The following is a 20,138-nucleotide window of genomic DNA, read 5'->3' as shown; positions in this document are numbered from 1 at the left end:
TTTTCAGTAATGAAAAAGAATGAAGTACTGCTACCTGCTACAACATGGATGAACCTTGAAAACAGTAAGCTAAATGAAAGAAGCCAGGCACCAAAGACCACATATTGTATAATTCCATTCATATGAAATGTCCAAAATACCAAATCTAATAGAGACAGAAAGCAGGTTAGTGACTGTCTAGGACTGGGGATTTGGGGGAGGAATGGAGAGTAACTGCTAATGAGAACAGATTTTAGGGTGATAAAAACGTTATAAAACTGACTACAATCGTCAGAGAAATGCAAATAAAACCACAATGAGATATCAGCTCACACCCCTTTGGATGGCTATTATCAAAAAGACAAGCAGTAACAAGTGTTGGTGAATGTGTGGAGAAAAGGGAACCCTTGTACCCTGTTGGTGAGACTGTAAATTGGTACAGCCATTATGGAAAACAGTATGGAGGTTGCTCAAGAAATAAAAAATAGAACTACCATATCATCCAGCAATCCCACTTCCAGGTATATAACTAAAGGAAATCAAATCAGGATCTCAAAGACATTATATCCAATGTTAGCATTGCAGCACTCCTTAAGTGTGATAGAGTACATACCCAATCAATGGCATCTTTTCTGCCAATCTCCATGGCACGTGTGCAATCTTCATGTCTAGGACACTGACACAACTTTCCCTTCAACACCTCAGCACCCTGGCTGGGAAGGAGCCTCACTTAGAATTGCAGTTTGGCAATGCTGATCTTCTTCCAAACTTGGAGCAGGCCTGACCTCCTGCAAATTGGCTGGCTGGCTGATATCCTGCTTTATGTTAGAGAATCTACCTTGCAATATTCCACATTGTCACTTGCCAGACACTGTGGACCGTCACTGCCTGGACACACTGCTCCTGAAACTCTTACCTGCTTGAATGTTGACACTGGCCTGGGCAAGCCAGAGATAGCCCCAACTACCCACTTGGATATGACCTGTGATTGCTGGTCCCTGCAGCTCCCTCAGGCACGAGCGTGACATTCCTGGATTCATCTCCTTTTTCTGCTGGCCTGCCAGTAAGGTTACAGCACTACCTCTGTTAATATAAAACATTTATGGTCTTATGGAGTATTGAAACATTGCTTAAAAAGTGTTATTTTTAAAATTTAAAGAGTAAATTCCAACTAATTCTGTTTGGAGATACGTTTGAGAATTTCACTGTATGTTAATATTTCTGGAAGGATGGAGGAATCAGACTACATCATATTCTAACTCCATAAAGGTGGGGAATCACAGGGCTAAAGCGTGAGTGACCCAAAAGTATAGCAACCAACCGCTCGTCATCAACTTGGGGAGACTTAATTGACTGTGTCCAGGGCTCACTGTTAGGGCCATTGTAAGAAATGATCTAAAGGGACCTTCCCTGGCGGTCCAGTGGTTAAGACTCCACACTTCCACTGCAAGGGGCGCAGGTTCCATCCCTGGTCGGGGAACTAAGATCCCGCAAGCTGCACAGTGCAGCTAAAAAAAAAAAAAGAAAGAAAGAATCTAAAGAAGAAATTAGAAATGTGGCCATCAAGTGAAGGCATTTCACTGAGTAGGAATGAAAACCGAGTGAGAAACAGGATGGAAAGCCTTTGTGCAAGATCATATATTTAGAAACAAAAAGAATAGATATGAGAAGCCAGGTTGTAAGTGCTATAAAAAGCTCAGGGACAAAGCTGAGCACTGTCACCCTAAACATGCAGGGAGGGAGCATTGTTATGAATCAACATAGCTATAAGGTACAATACCGGGAAGACCATACATTTGCTATATCAATTAGTAGAAAGGTCCAAAATGGGAAAGCTCAGTTCTATGTACTTGGGAGGAGCAGCAACCTTGGTTCCACAATTAAACCTAAAAAGTAACAAATGTCCCAAATAGTTGAGAACCCCCAAATTCAACATGAAAAAAAATCATATATTATAGCAAGTATTCATCAAATGTTTATTCCTTGAATGACAAATAATTTAATCCAACAATCTTCAAATTGCTTAAAACTATGACAATATTTAGCTTTTCAAATTTCATATGACCTTACTCTTTCCGTGCTCTAGTTTCTAAAAGCCTGATAATTCCTTCTATTTCTCTTCAAAAATTCTTATGCTTACAGTGAATAAACTGGCGGCATTATAAAATTATTTTAGTTCGAATGAAAATGTATATTCCTGCAAGACATTTCAACCAGTTGCAAATTATCTGAACTGAAACAAATAAAATTATGCATTAAATTTTTATATCACTCTAAAAGTTCATGAACTATATATTCTACCACTCCAGGTTTTACTTAGAAGTTTCTGATTTTATTTGAATCTTACCATCCATGAGATTTTCTAATGACATGATAGAAATCTTAATATTCAAAAGTGTTTATACTTTTAAAAGGATGGCAGGAACCTGAAACAGACTTTCTACACAAAAGGCCTCCCTGTTTCTAACAGGAATATACCACGGTCAGGTTTTATGCTCAGGTCACACAAAGATGGGCTGTTACTAGAGAGTTGTTTTATACAGTTGGTATTTTTAATTCTCTATTTTTTGGTTCCAAAACGTAGTCTTCATTTTCATCAGGAAGAGAAGTCTGTAATTTCTTCCAGTTTGAACTCATCCATCCAGTTTTGCAAATCATTTGCATCATTTATCGTCCATAACTTCGCAAAACACTTTAGCCTTTTCCTGGAGAGAAAATAAAATACTATTTCTTTTATAAATGAAATTGTTAGAGGCCAGTACATCTCATGGAAAGCTATGAAAAGTCTGTAACATAGACTCACAGGCAAGGTGATTGGGAAGCTGTGGTTGGGAAGCTATGTCAGGAAGCATCAGCCTTCCTGAGAAACAAGTTTTTCAGTGCTGCTATTATAATCAAGAGACCAAAGTTGTTGATCAGCTCTCTGACTCCGGGGAGAGGAGAGCCCAGCTTCCTCCCTCTTCTAACTCAGCCAGAGGCTATGTGTGCTCACAGGATGAAAAGTAAAATTGATTTAATAATATAATGCAGGCTATGGAAAGAGTAAAATGCCAACATAACAGAGACCTACTTAGGGTCTGAAGAGGGAGTATATGAGTTCCAATCACTGCTCCAGCACCAACTAGCTGTGTGACCCTGGTTTTCTGGTCAGCTTCCTACCCCCACCTGGCCTCATTTTCCCCAACTATAACATGGGGATGACAGCAGTACCTATCTCACAAGGCTGTCGTAAGGAATGAGTTAATGTATGTAAAGCAATAAGAACAGTAACTGGCACAGTGTCTAGGCTGCTGCAAAGGACTGACTGCCCAGACTTGCTGGTGCACACAGCAAGCATTCAATAAATATTAGCTATTACCAAACCCACATGAATGCACTGGATTCAGTTTGCTTTCTTTGATCTCGCCAATGGAATCGATGTGACAGGCACTTTGAGTGAAAAGGAAAAACAATAAATGCAGTGTATCCTGATAAATCATCAGATTCCATCCCAATGCAACCTCTTTCTATAATTCTGTCTTTTTAAGATAACTTTCTAGATTTCAAAATGTCATATACTGGTCGGAAGAGTTAAAATATTTATAAATAACCTGTGAATTTCACTGCTCTTGCTTTATAGGCTATATAGCAGCAACATGTATAAACTCTCATATTTTATCACCATCGTGCTTATGTATCTTTTGTAGTAAAGTTTTATTCTAGTTCCTTTAGGGAAAAAGAAAAATAAGAAGACAACAAGAGAGGATTTAAATCAGCCCAAAGAACTACGGGCTAAGCTTATTTTTAAACTCTCACAGATGATCACTTTTCTCTCTAGAAAAATTTTATGTTAATCTATTATGTTACAAATAACTAGAAATAAGCGGTCGCTGATTACAACATTTGTTTCTAACTTGGCATTGAGGAAAGGATGCAGAAGAGAAAGTCGACAGAGGAAACGACATGTCTTTTATAGTATTCCAGCACTTTGGACCTGGTTCACCACCATTTACCACTGCAAAGTGTGGAGTGCAAGGCAGAACCACAGAGGCAGGAAGAGGAGAAAGAGAAGCTGGTTGCACGACTGTACGTCAGTATACAAGTTGGCAAGTGCTTAACTAATATTAGGTGTTAATATCTCAATATTTAAATAGGGGGTGATTTCCAGAGCTAAAACATATTCTTACGGTATAGTGGTCCGCCAAGATGTTCTATTGGACTAACAGCCTGTTCACTCCTGGTCATGTGGTTATGGACCAGGGCAATCATGTCCTGCCCCAGGCCGATCACTCTCCAAGCAGAGAAGGAGTGGGGTAGGAGGTAGGTGAGGAGCTTATGTTGTTTTATAATATAATCTTATATTTGGGGAAAAAAAGGCTATAATTTATTATTTATTAGTATGATATTTTCCTAGGAATATCTTCCTTCCAAAGTATGTCTCAAGTTTATATGAAGATTAGTATATATACTGACTATATACTTGCTGGCTATCCAGGGTAAAAAGTGAGTGCATTCACAAAAGCGTTCCTAGATGATGGAGAAGTCGGTTAGAATGAAAACTTTGTCACAAACAAATCCACAAAGTAAGTGACGTGTGGATACTGACTCTAATCACCTAGTTATGTGATATTATTATTTTCATTCCTGTCCTGACAGAATTCTTCATCTCTGAATGCAACTACTGCATATCTGAATGCAATATATGAATAAAAGAAGTACTCTAAACATTTTATATATTGAGGTTTCCATTAGTAATTTTTTGCATAAACGAATATTTTAGGCAACGAATGTGTTGGTACATATTAAGGAGTTAATTCTTTAGAAAAATGATTAAAAGAACCAATTTATCAACTTAATAAAGACCTGACTAGAGAGGCATGAGTGAATCCACGTGAGCTTTGGTAAGAGCTGTTTTCATTTTATTGTAATTAAATGTTTCACAATACTTGAAGAGACACTTGAAGGAAGTTCTGATGTTCATTTACAGGACAATCCTCTTCCTGGGACAACCTGGAAGATTTCATTATAAATCAAAAAATGCAGCACAATCATTCTGACCTTTTCATATTTACTAATCCTTCCAGCTCTTTTGATTTGCTAGCTGCTTTCTTTAAAATTTCTCCAGGAACATCTGCTAGTTTAGCCACATTGAGTCCATAACTCCTTGCTGCAACTCCTCTGGTTATTTGATAAAGAAAAGTGACAAAATCAGGAACCTGGTCTTCTTCACCTAAAAAATAGAGTTAAAAAAGAGAGAGAGAGAGAGAGAGAGAGAGAGAAAGAAAACCATGTTTGAAAGTTGAAAGAAATTAGAGGATTAAAGACAACATACAAACTCTTATAGCTTTATTCAATTAAAATTTATAATCTGAAAAAGAAATCCATTGTTCCTAATCCCTTGTTAGCTCCTTTTATCAATACTACATATCTAGAAAAGGGTAAATACTGCTTTGAAAATGCTTTTGCATTTAGAATCTATCTTTTAGCTCAGTTAAAATGGTTTTTAACAATTACTCATTGTAAGCTAAGAAGTATTTAGTTTTAGGCTGTTTGCTGAAAAATTTCCACTGACCTTCTATATCAAAAAAAGAGTGATTCTGATACATGGTACAATACAATTTCTCCTTTAAAAATAGATTTAAAAAAAAAAGTGTTTTCCAGTGGAAGAATATATGCACCAGTCTTGTAATACACTCTGTAAAGTAACATATATAAAAGATGTTTCTAAGAGTGCTAGAAACAAAACCACAAAAACAGATAAGGAAATATTACATGTTGTACAGTTTAAATAACAAGACCGAGAAATTCTGGCTTATTAAACATCCTAGTTAACTAAGAGCTATACATATTGAAGTGGATGCTGTCTGGTACCACCCAAATCCCACTCAGGACTGAAGGGTTTACTGCCCCAACTGTCAGGAAGGCTGTTAAGCCTGCAACGCTCAGCTGTGTGCTCTCTTTGGGAACGTCCTCAGCTGAAGAGAACTGCTTCACCCAAGGTCGCGTCCCATCTTGGGAAACCTGCGTCCAGTGACTGGTTGCTATGCGGGTTTGTAGGCAGCCTCTAAGATGGCCACCAAAGTTCCCTGCCTCCTTGTGTCACTCCCTCTCCTTGAGTGTGGGCTGGTTCAAAGGACTTGCTTCTAATGAATAGAATATGACAAAAATTATGGCATGTCACTTTTGAGATTACATCATGAAAGACTGTGGCCTGTCTTGGGCACTCTCACTTTCTTTCTGGCTTGTTTGCTCTGAGGGAAGCCAGTGGTCATATTGTGGGCTGCCCTATGGAGGTCCCATGGAAAGAAACTGATGTCTCTGGCCAACAAGTCAGTGAGGGCCTGGAAGCCTACCAACAGCCACGTGAGTGAACTTGGAAGTGGCTATTCTGAGGTCTGCCAACAGCATGTGAGTGGGCTGGGAAGTGGATTGCCCCAGTCAAACCCTGAAGCGACTGCTGCCCTGGCTGATACCATGATGTAGCCTGTGAGAGACTGTGAGGCAGAGGTGTTCAGCTGAGCTGCCCCTGGATTCCTGCTCCACAGAAATTATGAGATAATAAATATTTGCTGTGCTAAGCTGCTATGTTTTGGGGGGTAATTTATTATGCAACAGTAGATAACTAATAAAAGGTATAAGGCCTGGCTCTTTCACCCGAAGTTGAGGTAACTCTGAAGGACCAACCCTCGTCAGAGCTCTCTGCAGGGTGGGCTGAAGCCTTATAACTGTAGCCCAGCGTTGTTCGTGAGAGCACTCCCCAATAAACTCTGGCATGTAAACCTCAGAATCTGCTTCCTGGGGAACCAGTCTACCACACAGTACATATACATGAAGTTAAAACTTCTAAAGAACTGGGATATAATGAAGTACAATAATACAAAGACAAGACTGTGAAGGGATTCAGAACAAGCCTCCCCAAGATGTGCCACTCTGGCATGCAGAGTGTCTGAGGCTGAAGACAGGGGAGGCCCCACAGGCTCAGGAAAGGCTTTTTAGCTCCCCCTTCAATGGCCTGAAAGAATTTAGATGGAGGTAGGGGGGGCCCTGGCTCAGAGACAGACTGTTACCACAGATAACGTTTATCTGAATGACCTATGTATAGGGCAAGACAAACATCTAAGTACCAAATATCTGTTTTTCTTATTTCCCTGTGAATTACCGTCCTCCCCTTTGATGCCCAGTCTCCTATCCCATTCCTTAGCTCAGGATGGCACAGAAGCCTCAACTGCTGACTTGCCCTCATATTCTTATGAGGCCCCTGTAGATACATAATTAAATTTGGTTTTCTCCTGTTAATCTGTCTTATGTTAATTTGATTATTAGACCAGCCAAAGAACCAAGAAGGGTAGAGAACAAATTCTTCCCCAACAGCTGCATACAGTTTAATCTTTGATAAACCTAAAGCAGCTCGGGATTACGCAGCTTTTATTACAAAATTCAATATAATTGCACGGTATTGCAAAAATGTCCAAGATGAACCAGATTCACAATGACTTCTGAGACCCTAGTATACTTATTATAAGTTTATCAGGAGCTTTTCTCATATATTATTTCATTGGATAAATGTGTATGCTTTATTCTTTTATCCAGCTAAAAGCTAAAAAGCCAAAAGACTGAACACAACAGAGAAAAAGGATAATGGAATTTTCTTTAATCTCCTCTAAGAATTCAGCAACAGACAAATAATACCTTTCTAAGGGTGGGTGCTAGAGGTGGGAGGTGAAAAGAATGCTGACACTCTCAGGAATACATAGACTAAAACTCACATTACAAAGCACTAAGAATACCTTTTGCCTCCAAATAAAACTTAAGGAACACAAAGAACAGGTGACAAAGTGGGTGGGAAAAGACTAGGAAAAGAAGCATGTAGAAACCAGTACCGGCTAACATGGATAGTTTTTTGTTACCCTTCAATGCTCACAAGACCCAAACTGAAGTGAACAGCAGTGGGGTATCAAAAAAGCCAATTCTTTTCATCTCAAAGACAAGTATTGCCTTTATCACTTCAACTGGGTTAGTCCTAACTGACTTCTCCACCTCCAGCCTCTCCTCTATAATCTAGCCTCCACACTGACCTTTCTAAAAAAGAGATTAATTCATCAGTCCATCTATCCATTCATTATCCACCCATCCATCTACCCATCCATCCACCCATCCATCCATCCATCCATCCATCCTTTTCTGAAAGCCTACTAAATGCCACAAAACCCCCTCATTTAAACACTGCTTTGCTGACGGCTTTTTCCTTTTTTTTGCTTTATATACATATAAGATGTAGTATATATAATATAGCTAGCTAAAAAATGTTTCTTAAATATAGCTATAAAATATAGTTAAATTATATAAAATATGATATTGCTCCCAAAAAACTCATTAACGTAACTCAGTACAAACAACTGCTGAATTTGTCATCATATGCTGGTCTCTACTTTAGTACTAATTATGGTAGTTCTTACAGCATCAAGGTAAATAATGTAACCACTCTTCCATAATCACCTGAAGGAAATATTTTTATAGTTACGTTCTACTTCAAGACTATCTTTCACCACTCTTCCATGGGAGAGAGAGGGAAGAAGAGGGAGAAGAGAGAGAGAAAGAGAGAGGGAGGCGTGTGTGCATGTACAAAGGAAACATGGAGGTGGAGAGAGCCAGGTCGCAGAGCAGATGGTAAAATGACTCATTTCTTTACAGCTTCAAATAAAAGTTCTTAGTGAGGACCCTACTTGTAAGCTATGACCAATTTCTTAAACAGGTATTACTGAAAAGCTTATCTGACACTGCTGAAAGTAATCATTGAAAGTAATCATTCAAGTTTCTGTTTGTTACAGGGAAACTTAGCAAAACTGTTTTAAAGCAAAACTCCTCTAGACAGGTATTAAAGAGATGTGTGCTGATCAAACAGTTTCTGAAGTCACTTTTAGGATAGATTCATAAAAATTTAGAGATGGATGAGGTTAGGAGACTTTTCCAACATCTTATGGACTGGAAGAGACTAAAACGCAGGTTTCTTACTGCTGGTCCATTGCTTTATCTACCACACCAAAGGAAATAGATAAGCATAGTATCTTGGAAGTCACCCAGAAGGTCACTGGGGCATTTTACTGATGACCAATGGCCTCTAATCTAGACAGAAGAGGAATTAGGTCAGAGGTAAAGGATGAAGCATAGATACAGTCAGGGATAATATTGGAAGTAAGCAGGCAATGGAGGAATGCTTCAAGTTTCTGAGTGAAAATTATTTTCAACCTAAAATTCTAGCCCTAGCTAAATTATAAATCAAGTGTGAAGGTATGGAGACATTTTCATTCATGCAAAATCTTAAAAATTTTACCTTCTTTAGCTGATATTATTAGTAGCCTATCCAAAATCTATTCCACCTCTAAGAAAACCCTGATTTATAAAGGAATTAACTCCCTGACCATTTATCTCAGGGAGCAGTGTCCTCATATCCAGCTCTAAATGTTGACCCCAATTAGTCTAGGCTGATCAAAGTTATCCCTCCCATTCCTACTTCTAGGAATTGGTTTAAGAATGATCATGTGATTCAATCCTGAAAATAAGATAGGACACTGAGGAGAAGCTAGTGGGTATCTAAGAAAAGTTCCCTTGCTCCTAAGAAAGAGTCACAGGAAAAGCTGGTCCCTTTTCTTCCTTCTGACATCGTCAATTCTGGATGCGATGCCCAAAAGAGCTGCAGCCATCTCGCTGCTAGTCTGATGATGAAACCAGCAGGGCAGGAAGACAAAGCCTGGAGAACTGCATACAAGACGAGCTGAAGCCCACCCTTCCTGAGGTTCCTGTAATAAGAGATTATATGTATCCTCGTCGTCTGAGCTGGTGGGGGCCCAAGTGTTCTGTTACGTGCAATCCAATGCACAGAGGAGAGGTTAAGAGACTTCCTAGGATGACAGCAATATCTGGGCAGCAGGCCTAGGAAACAACCAGTTCAGATGAGCAGGAGGACAAAGGCCTCCAGGAAGAATGACACCAGTGGGGAAAACTGGAACCAACAGGTTCAGTCATGTGGAAAACTGTCTAGAGAGGTGTTTTGCAAAGCTATTGGAGGATACAGGAATTTTCAACAATAGACTCAAATAAAACAATGAAAGAATGAAAACAATTATTACCTTCAAGAAAAATGTTGTACAAGGAAGAAAACATACTTGGCTCATAAGTAAGGAATACCTACTGGCAGTAATAGTGAAAACAATGAATGTGAATGAAACGGAAAAAATGTGAAACTATTATACCAGGAGGAAGGGCAAGGGAGGGCGGAAGACTCTCATTTAACAGAAGTCAGTAAATATTGTGTCAGGTTGATGAACCAAGAGATAGGAAAATAAGCACAGTATTTAGAACTATGGAAGAAATGGACGAAAGAGTCAAAAGCAGTTGCCTTGGGACTGGAATGGGGAGGGGCCGTGGAGTAATAAAAGGATGGAAGCAGGGGACCACTGCCTGTTAGCATGAGTCTTTAGCTTTATTTAGTTTTTAAAAATTATGTTCACGAATAAAAATCTAAATCAATAAAATAAAATGCCAAAACACTTAAGATGTAAGGGTCTGGGTTAGTAGTCAGTTCACATCAAACACTTACCACTGACCCTTCCCTGCTAGTGAACTCTGTTTTGTTTATCCCATTGGATTTTAGCTTATAAGCTCCTCCTGTCACTTTGGATGCAGATGAATAGATACAAAACTGCTTCCATGAGAGAATTTATGATGTGTTTTTCAAGACCGCATGGTGGTGAAAGGCCAGGACTGCCTAACATTACATTTATCTTAGGTCCAGTGCTTTGTTTTATTTGGGCCAGTTGCCTGATATCTTTTTCAGGTCCATCCTTACTTATTACTTTTCCAAAATAAAATTTGGACTCTGGAGTATCTTTGATAATGGATTTTCCATTGTAGCACACCAACTGCATAAGCCATCACTGGCCCACAGCTTAAAAAAAATTATTATTGGGCTTCCCTGGTGGCACAGTGGTTGAGAGTCCGCCTGCCAATGCAGGGGACACGGGTTCGTGCCCCGGTCCAGGAAGATCCCACATGCCGCAGAGTGGCTGGGCCTGTGAGCCATGGCCGCTGAGCCTGCGCGTCCGGAGCCTGTGCTCCGCAACGGGAGAGGCCACAACAGTGAGAGGCCCGTGTACCGCAAAAAAAAAAAAAAAAAAAAAATTATTATTGAACAGGGGGAAAATAAAAGCTAAAATCTACTCTATTACTTACAGCACTTGAATTTTTTCTATTGGCTAATGATGTTCTTTTTCATGAAATGTTTCATTTCTGTGACATGAGTAGTAAGCAGAAGGCTAGGAAAAATACTGTAGCTCCCATATACCATTTCTTGCAGAGCAGAAGAGAACCTGCAGGCAGAGGACATGGATTCTAGGCTCAGTTCAACCCCCACCCAGGTGGCTGACATGGGGAACCCACTTTACCTGAGATTCACTTTCCTTGTCAAATTAAGATAACATGTATGGTCAGTATAGAGTATTGCTCTTAGTAAGTTATTAATGCTAAATGATATTTTGGGAAATGTACTGAGTATTTTTAAAGATAACTAATACACTTGACTGTTAGGGCATCTTTTCTGAGATGGATCTAAGAATAAAACCTAAATGACCCCGTCACCCCACCTTCTTCTTGTAGAAAAATGAGATAAGGAGGGCCAGAGAAGGATTCAGACATGGTGAGGATAAATGCAAATTCTATCTGACCCTAAGCTTAGAGAAAATGAATTTGGACAAATGTCAATTACAATCAACATTCACAGCTTTCATGATTAATAAGCAATAAGTTCATGCTCCTATGAACTTCAAGTTATAAATTATGAAAACCAACAGAATTCTAGTTGTACTTACTGCAAGAACAATTCATACCTGGGTCCTGTTTGCTTTCATCCTCGTTGACCAAGAATCCCATGTGATAATTCCCCACCTGTTGTGAGTAACTTTTTTCTAATTCACAGACTGGTGGATAATGGGTAACAAAGAGGGTTAAGGATTTCACCTAAAGCAGTGAGACACAATGAAAGTTATTTTATTTTTAAATTTTAATTTAAACTTTTCTCCAACTTTATTTTGAAAAATTTCAAACCTTCATAAAAGCTTCAAGACAAGTACAATGAACACTCATGTATCCTTTATCTAAACAACCATTTGTTAGTATTTTGCCATATTTCCCCTTTCTTCCTCCCTCCCCCTCTACACACATACACACACACACACACACACACACACTTTTTTTCCTGAACCATTTGAGAATTGTAGACACCATGACACTTGGTCCCTAAATACTTAAGATTCTATCTTCTGAGAACAAAAACATTCTCCTATATAACCAGAATAAAATTATTCCACTCAAGAAGTTTAACAATGATATAGCACTATTTACTAATATATAGTCCATGAATTTCCCTTACTGTCCCAATAATGTTCTTCACAAATTTCTTTATATTAAAAAAAAAAATCAAGACTCATGTGGTGCACTTAGTCATGCCTCTTTAGTTCCCATTAATCTAGAACAGTTCCCAGACTTCTCTTTTTTCACTTCTATGTCTTTAAAATTTTTGAAGTATCCAAGAGGGCTGTTTTGCATAATCTCCCTCAACTTGGATTTGCCTCATTCAATTCAGATTAAAACTTATTACCAGCAATATTACATATATACGTAGGTGACATACGCTTTTCAGCATATCACATCAGGAGGTACATGATGTCAGTCTGATCTATTATTGGAGATGCTAAAGCTGATTATTTGGTTTAAGTGTGTGCCCAGAAGATTCCTTCACTGTACTGACACCTCTCTCCTTTGTAATTAATAAATAACTTGGGGGTGATACTTTGAAACTGTGTGAATATCATTTTCTCCAACAATCTTTCATCCAAAGGTTTTACTATCTGTTGATCATCATTGCCTGAATCAATTATTCTGGTAGTTAATAAATGCCGATTACTGGGCATATACCCTGAGAAAACCAAAATTCAAAAAGAGTCATGTACCAAAATGTTCATTGCAGCTCTATTTACAATAGCCCGGAGATGGAAACAACCTAAGTGTCCATCATCGGATGAATGGATAAAGAAGATGTGGCACATATATACAATGGAATATTACTCAGCCATAAAAAGAAACGAAATTGAGCTATTTGTAATGAGGTGGATAGACCTAGAGTCTGTCATACAGAGTGAAGTAAGTCAGAAAGAAAAAGACAAATATCGTATGCTAACACATATATATGGAATTTAAGAAGAGAAAAAAATGTCATGAAGAACCTAGGGGTAAGACAGAAATAAAGACACAGACCTACCGGAGAACGGACTTGAGGATATGGGGAGGGGGAAGGGTGAGCTGTGACAGGGCGAGAGAAAGTCATGGACATATACACATTAACAAACATAAGGTAGATAGCTAGTGGGAAGCAGCCGCATGGCACAGGGACATCGGCCCGGTGCTTTGTGACGGCCTGGAGGGGTGGGACAGGGAGGGTGGGAGGGAGGGAGATGCAAGAGGGAAGAGATATGGGAACATATGTATATGTATAACTGATTCACTTTGTTATAAAGCAGAAACTAACACACCATTGTAAAGCAATTATACCCCAATAAAGATGTTAAACAAAACAAAACAAAACAAAACAAAACAAAGCTTTCTCTATTAGCTGGAATTTTGTAAAGTAGAGCTTTCCCTTCTTCCTCCCTACCCTCACCATTTTAAAATTTATTTTTGTGTTGTTAGTATCAGTACAGACTTGTGGATTACTTAATTAGCAATGTTTTAAAGCACAGTTATATGTGTTCTAGAAATCCCTATCTTAAGGGAAGTTAACACCAAATCTTGGTCTAAACATTAGCAGAAGAGGGTAATCAAATTGAAGAACTCCAGTTTTGATTCATCTGCTATTCACCTTATTAAAAGTCAGAACATATGCCTTTTCTCTAAAAACAATTACAAATAAACCTATTAAGGCAGAATTTCTTTGACAAGTTGCTCTTAAAATCTGTCCTGAAATATCTTAAGACCAGCTGTCTCCCCAGTGTCCCTTCCCTGAGCTGACGGGCATTTCTAGCTGGAAGACCTAAGGGTTTGGGTTACACCACTGCCCCCCTCAAGGCCATTTTCACCCTGCAGCAGCAACACGTAGCCTCCCTGACTCCTCCTTTTCCTCTCTTCCCCATCCCAGCAATCCAAAGACATCATGAAAAATAAAGATTTTCATCCATAAACAAGTTAGGGACTCTTGTTCCTGAAGAATCCTCTTCAATGACTTAACTCCAAGGTAAACTTTATCTAAAACTAACGCTTTCTTCATCAACATTTAAAATATCCAAAAACTGCTACAGAAGCAATGAAAACATAAGTGACAAATTCAATTCTGTCCTAATTTGTTCCTGAAGGTTCTTAAATGACTCTGAAATTGTGACAAACTGCTTTTGGCAGCCAGCCTCCAACATGGCCCCAGAGATCTTCGTTTCCCAATGCTCATGCTCTTGAGTGGCCTCTTCCACACTGATCGGGGTTGGCCCTGTGTACTCAACAACATGATGGCAAAATAAATGCACTGCTGCTTCACCTTGGCCTCTTGGAATGCCTCCTCTGGGGGAAGCCAGATGCCACTCTGTAAGGATACTCAAGCAGCCCGTGGAGACGCCCACAGCGAAAGAAACTGAGGGCCCTGGCCAATCGCCGGCACCAACTTGCCAGCCACGTGCGTGAGCCACGTTGGAAGAGGATCCTGTAGCCCTGGGTGACAACTTGACTGAAACCTCAGAAGAGGCCCTGGGCCAAAACCACCCAGCCAGGCTGCTCCCAAATTTCTCACCTCCAGATACTCTGAGAGACAATAAATGATTATTGTTGTTTTAAGCCACCAAGTTTCAGGGTATTTTGTTATGCAGTCATAGTAACTGATACACTGCTATAGAGTAGATACAATTAAAGGAAACCCGAAGTTGACAAATTCAGCTCTGTCATAATTTGTTCCTGAAGGCTCAAAACAAAGGAATGTCTTAATTAATCTAGTTTTTATTAAATGAAAGATTCTTTAAATTCTGTAGTGCTTTACAATTTTCCGAAGTGTCACGCACATGATTTCATATATCCCCATGATAACCCTTTCTCCCCTTACCCGTAAAAAGCCCCTCCCTGCTTCCTTCTCCCCACTAGTTTGCTCTCTGTATATGTGAGTCTGCTTCTTTTTTGTTATATTCACTACTTTGTTGTATTTTTTGATTCCACATAAGTGATATCATACAGTATTTGTCTTTCTCTGTCTGACCTATTTCACTTAGCATAATGCCCATCCATGTTGCTGCAAATGGCAAAATTCCATTCTTTTTTACAGCTGAGTAGTATCTTTTTTTTTTAACATCTTTATTGGAGTATAATTGCTTTACAATGGTGTGTTAGTATCTGCTTTATAACAAAGTGAATCAGCTATACATATACATATATTCCCATATCTCCTCCCTCTTGCATGAGTAGTATTCTTAAATGAATGTTTAAAAAGTGTGTTTTGGAGGCAGATATAGAACTATACTGAATCTGTAGTTTCTACAATGATTAAGGAAAAGTTCCTAAGCTATATCTTTTTGAAAATACAGAATTTCTTTAAAAGTAAAAAGTATTTATTTTAAAACAGAAAATATGTCATCATTAACTATGTAATCTAACTAAACGTTTAAACAAAAAACTGAGGGCCACAAAACTTTAAAGAAAAGGGGATTTTATTTTTGCAAAGAAATACGAGCAAAAATGTGCTTTTATTGGCTATTTAAGGAAGAAAGAAAGAAATGAAAATGGAAGGAAGACACAGAGACAAAGAAAAGTTAAAAAGTAGAGAACAAAATAGAAAAAGAAAAACCAAAGAAGAGACAAGGTTCAGGGGCAGGTGCTAAGGTGAGAGAAAAAAAGGAGAGATCAAAATGAACAAAACCAGAGACAGTTAACAAAGGGGACAGTTTGATGGAGATGACGGGGGTGCAAAGTTTGACACAAACAAGAGTTCACATTCAGATGCTTAGAAACGAACTCTGGGACTTCCCTGGTGGCGCAGTGGTTAAGAATCCACCTGCCAATGCAGGGGACATGGGTTCGATCCCTGGTTGGGAAGATCCCACGTGCCGTGGAGCAACCAAGTCCGTGCACCTCAACTACTGAGCCTGCGCTCCAGAGTCCGCGAGCCACAACTACCGAAGCCCGCGCGCCTAAAGCCTGTGCTCCGCAACAAGAGAAGCCACCGCAATGAGAAGCCCATGCACTGCAAGAGAGTAGCCCCCGCTCGCCACAACTAGAGAAAGCCCACGCACAGCAACAAAGACCCAATGCAGCCAAAAAAAGAAGAAATGAACTCTAAAAAAAAAAAAAAAGACACATGCACTGAAGGTGTTACTAAGATAGAGACACCGAAAGATCAGATCAAAGGTCTTATAAGGAGATCTTCTAGGATATTGTTGAAAAAAGTATTTCACAGGGCAAAAATGGCACTATCTCTTATTTGGTTCTTTTCTCAAGGATTGGGTTGCAGGTGATGGGCCCTGCTCTTGATTTAGTTTGCCAAGGAGAGTAAGATACAGTTCTAGGTGGAAATATTGCCAAGGAGGCCTTTCTCCTACTGACCAGGTTTATTCTGCCTCAGCAAAAGAAAGCAAGACACATTAAAGAACTACAAACGTTACTTAGGGCCAATCTACCTGAGTTCCATATATAGCATTTGAATGATCAATTGCAGGAACAGGATCAACTGCAGGATAATATTGAATATTTGGAAACTGAGGTCAGGAAAACAATCTGTATAGTATGCACCATTCCTGTACAAAAAGGTATGCAAGATACTTACATCTCTAATAAAATGCTCAAGTGTAGCATAAGCAATGGCGATTCCATCATGGGTGCTTGTCCCTCTTCCCAATTCATCCAAGATAACCAAAGACTGTGATGTTGCTTTTCTTATTATTTCTGCTGTGTCAGCCAGTTCTTCCATAAATGTACTCTGTCCTTTATATATGTTATCTGCAGCCCCCATCCTACAAACAAGATGACAAAATCCTGATTTTCCTCTGAACTTCATTATTAGGAAGCCAGACATTATTTTCTGAGCAATAACTATAAAAGATCCCTACAGGGGTCTATGTACTTTGAGCCAATAACAGCTGAAATTGTATTAAACAAAAGAAAATATGTTGGATATAAAGAGTGTCTAACATCAAATGGCACCTTATAGAAACATTCTGGGTAGAACCTGAGGTACTGGACAGAGCTCTTGAAAAGCAGGGAAACCTCTGACTCAGCCTTTTTCTGACCAATCATTTCAAATCAAGGTTTTAGTACTCACAGGGGAAAACAACGCTTCTCTGTATCACTGTGTGCAAAATCCTTGAGTACTAGGATGCTGTACAATCAAAGGCTTTTTCCAGTGTTTCCTGAAGAAGATTCCACACCGATATTACAAATTAAAGTACCATGTTGAAATAAAACTTTTCTTTTTTTTTTTTTTTTTTACTAGAACTAGAATTATGGAAGTTTAAATAACCTCAGACACCTAATACAGGTTCCTAACGTGGACTTCATGGAACAGTGTTCTTAGAGATGTCAAGAAACAGGTTCAAAAGTTGTAAGGGCTCTTTCCTGTAAGACTTCTTAGAGCCTTTAATATTCTACTACATATTGTGCATTTCTTACACCTGATCTAGTACGCAGCATTTCTAACTCATTTAACCATGGACCCTTGAAACTTCTCCTGGAGCACCTTCTGACAATAATGGTTTACAGAACACATTTGGGAGAATGTAAAAAAAAATCTGGGGGGAAGAATTAGGTATTTGCACTCCAGGTCATGGAGTTTGCAGCAAAACCTAGAATTCAGACTCTGACCCACTAGCCAGCTTTGTGGACACTGGTGACTATCTTCTCAGCAAAATACCTTCATCAATTTAGTTTTTCTACAACAGTTCACGTGTGACCTACAGCAGCATAATATGTCTCTTATTTCTGGAAAAACTCATGGTAAAACCGAGCCTTAACTATCCTGTGGCTGGAGCCACGTACTGGGCAGGAGCAATGCAGTATAATGCCCACCTCCTCACTTCCAAAGACTGGTGGCACCTTAGGAGAACTGCTCCAGTAATCAGTGGCATTTAGAAACTGTAATTAACTACATCTATGATGCAGGTGATAGTGCTGTCGATTCTGTCTCCTTTAAAATCGATAACTACAAAACATAATTTCTGAAATGTTGCTAACTCAGGAGCATTCTGGTTACTTTTTCAAAGTTTAAATCCTGTTATTTACCTCAATTTTCAATGTTTACTTTACTAATATGTTCCCTACCACAAAGCAAGAATATTAAACTTTCCTATCTCTGCAACCACTCTGAATTCTTCAGAACCATAATGTTTGATTCTCACTTAACAATGTTTGATTTTATTCCTGACAGGTTGTGAACTGACAAAAAGAACACATCTTTCGCTGATAATAAAATAGCTCTGATAAGGCAAATATCGGGGGGGGTATCTTTGATTCAAGAGTTAGAAAAACAAGCAAGCACTGGCTAAGATTTTAATGAAACAGTTTACGTATACTTAAGTGCTTTCTAGAAATACTACGGTAACAGAGTGGTCTCACTGGGAACTGCAGGAATTGTAGAATGCTTTGGGGAAAGACATTCTAAGGTGAGATTTCAAAACAGGAGGGAAGGCTGAATGATCAATCAATAAAAAAAGATGGTAGCTAATTGGTTCTTTCAGGAAAAAAAAAAAAACAACAAACAAAGATGTGTCCCTACTTACACCATATTCCAAAATCAATGTATATGAATTTAAGAGTTGAATGTAAAAATAGAAACCATACACATACCAAGCAGTCTAGATGAAATTTAATCTCTAGACAGGTGTGTGGATGGCTTTATATACATGGCATCAAAACATGTGTGTAGCAAAACGCCATGGTACCAATGTGTCTTACAGTATTACAGGGTTTCTGTCCTTAAGGAGGTCAGGCCAGATTTCAGGGGATCTTGGGTGTATTTTTATTAAACAATGGTCCCAACTCTACTATTAGACCAGTAGTTTTCAAATACCTTTTACCTGTTAAATCCTTTGTTCACATGAAATTTTACAAAGAAACTCACTCTGCCAATGAGATCAAAGGAACACTGATTTGGTCAAGAACCCAGCACTGAGGCCTCGCTTCCCTTCTAGAGGGGACGCTGTGGGATTCCTAACACCCTGTAGAACAGTTTGAAAGCCACTCCATTATAGGAGCCAAAACATTTTTTCACAATTCTATTTTTCCATAGCACCTGATGATAAAGTAGCAATGCTGCCCAGCAGACACTAAAGAAACGGTGGCGCCTTAACCAGTCACTGAGGCCACTGGGGAAGTATGTGTTTGTAACTGTGGGAACTGTTTATTGATAAAAATATTTTCTGGGGCTTCCCTGGTGGCGCAGTGGTTGAGAGTCCGCCTGCCGATGCAGGGGACAAGGGTTCATGCCCCGGTCCGGGAGGATCCCACGTGCTGCGGAGCGGCTGGGCCTGTGAGCCATGGCCGCTGAGCCTGCGCGTCCGGAGCCTGTGCTCCGCAACGGGAGAGGCCACAGCAGTGAGAGGCCCACGTACCACCAAAAAAAAAAAAAAAATATATATATATATATATATATATATATATATTTTTTTTTTTTTTTTTCTGTTAACTTCTCTTAAGAAATTTCCTTTAAGGAATTCCTCTTCTTAAAGTTATTTTTCCAATAAATTTCAGCAATATAAAGATTTTATATGATTCTGATGGACACAGAATTTTATCAATAAATCCATTTTCCTTTTGGTCTTGGTTACTAGGAAACAACTGGATAGCACCTTATAATGACAAATAGCAACACTGACTTTATCTTAGGTTTCTATCCTTACTTGTCCTTGATCTTTGAATACCATTTTACTTTCTTGTTGTCCTGCTCTATTGTATATATCCCAGTAAACTGTCTAAAATAAGTTTTGGAAATAAGGCAGGGTATAACACCATTAACAAAAGGTCTGTAATTTTCTATTAATCCAACAAGCATTTACAACACATCCTACTGGACAATGATTCTGAAATTTTTCAAATGTTAAAATATGTTAGAGATTTAAGGAATTCAGAACATATGTCATTATTATCATTCTGCCTGTATTTGTATTCAAATG

At 39.0% G+C, this 20,138-nt stretch overlaps 1 protein-coding gene across 4 annotated transcripts in view; it reads right to left on the bottom strand.

Moving 5' to 3' along the window:
• Positions 1 to 1,941: 1,941 nt before the first annotated feature.
• The window catches only part of MSH3 (mutS homolog 3), a 182,999-nt gene continuing 164,802 nt past the window's right edge, over positions 1,942 to 20,138 (bottom strand). For all 4 annotated transcript variants that reach the window (XM_022593737.3, XM_022593729.3, XM_022593721.3 and 1 more), the window contains exons 21-24: positions 16,799 to 16,985; positions 11,841 to 11,970; positions 5,017 to 5,188; positions 1,942 to 2,684 (exon numbers count right to left, since the gene is read on the bottom strand). In XM_022593737.3, the coding sequence (XP_022449445.2) occupies positions 2,576 to 2,684; positions 5,017 to 5,188; positions 11,841 to 11,970; positions 16,799 to 16,985 (598 nt within the window). In that variant the 3' untranslated portion in view covers positions 1,942 to 2,575. The remainder of the gene's footprint in view (positions 2,685 to 5,016; positions 5,189 to 11,840; positions 11,971 to 16,798; positions 16,986 to 20,138) is intronic.

This window comes from Delphinapterus leucas, chromosome 3 (assembly GCF_059928025.1).
Source record: "Delphinapterus leucas isolate spDelLeu-1000000601 "Yukka" chromosome 3, BTC_Dleu_Yukka2, whole genome shotgun sequence".
NCBI classification, from domain to species: Eukaryota; Metazoa; Chordata; class Mammalia; order Artiodactyla; family Monodontidae; genus Delphinapterus; species Delphinapterus leucas.
Note: the sequence above shows the minus strand (reverse complement) of the source record. Positions and strands in the feature narration are given on the sequence as shown.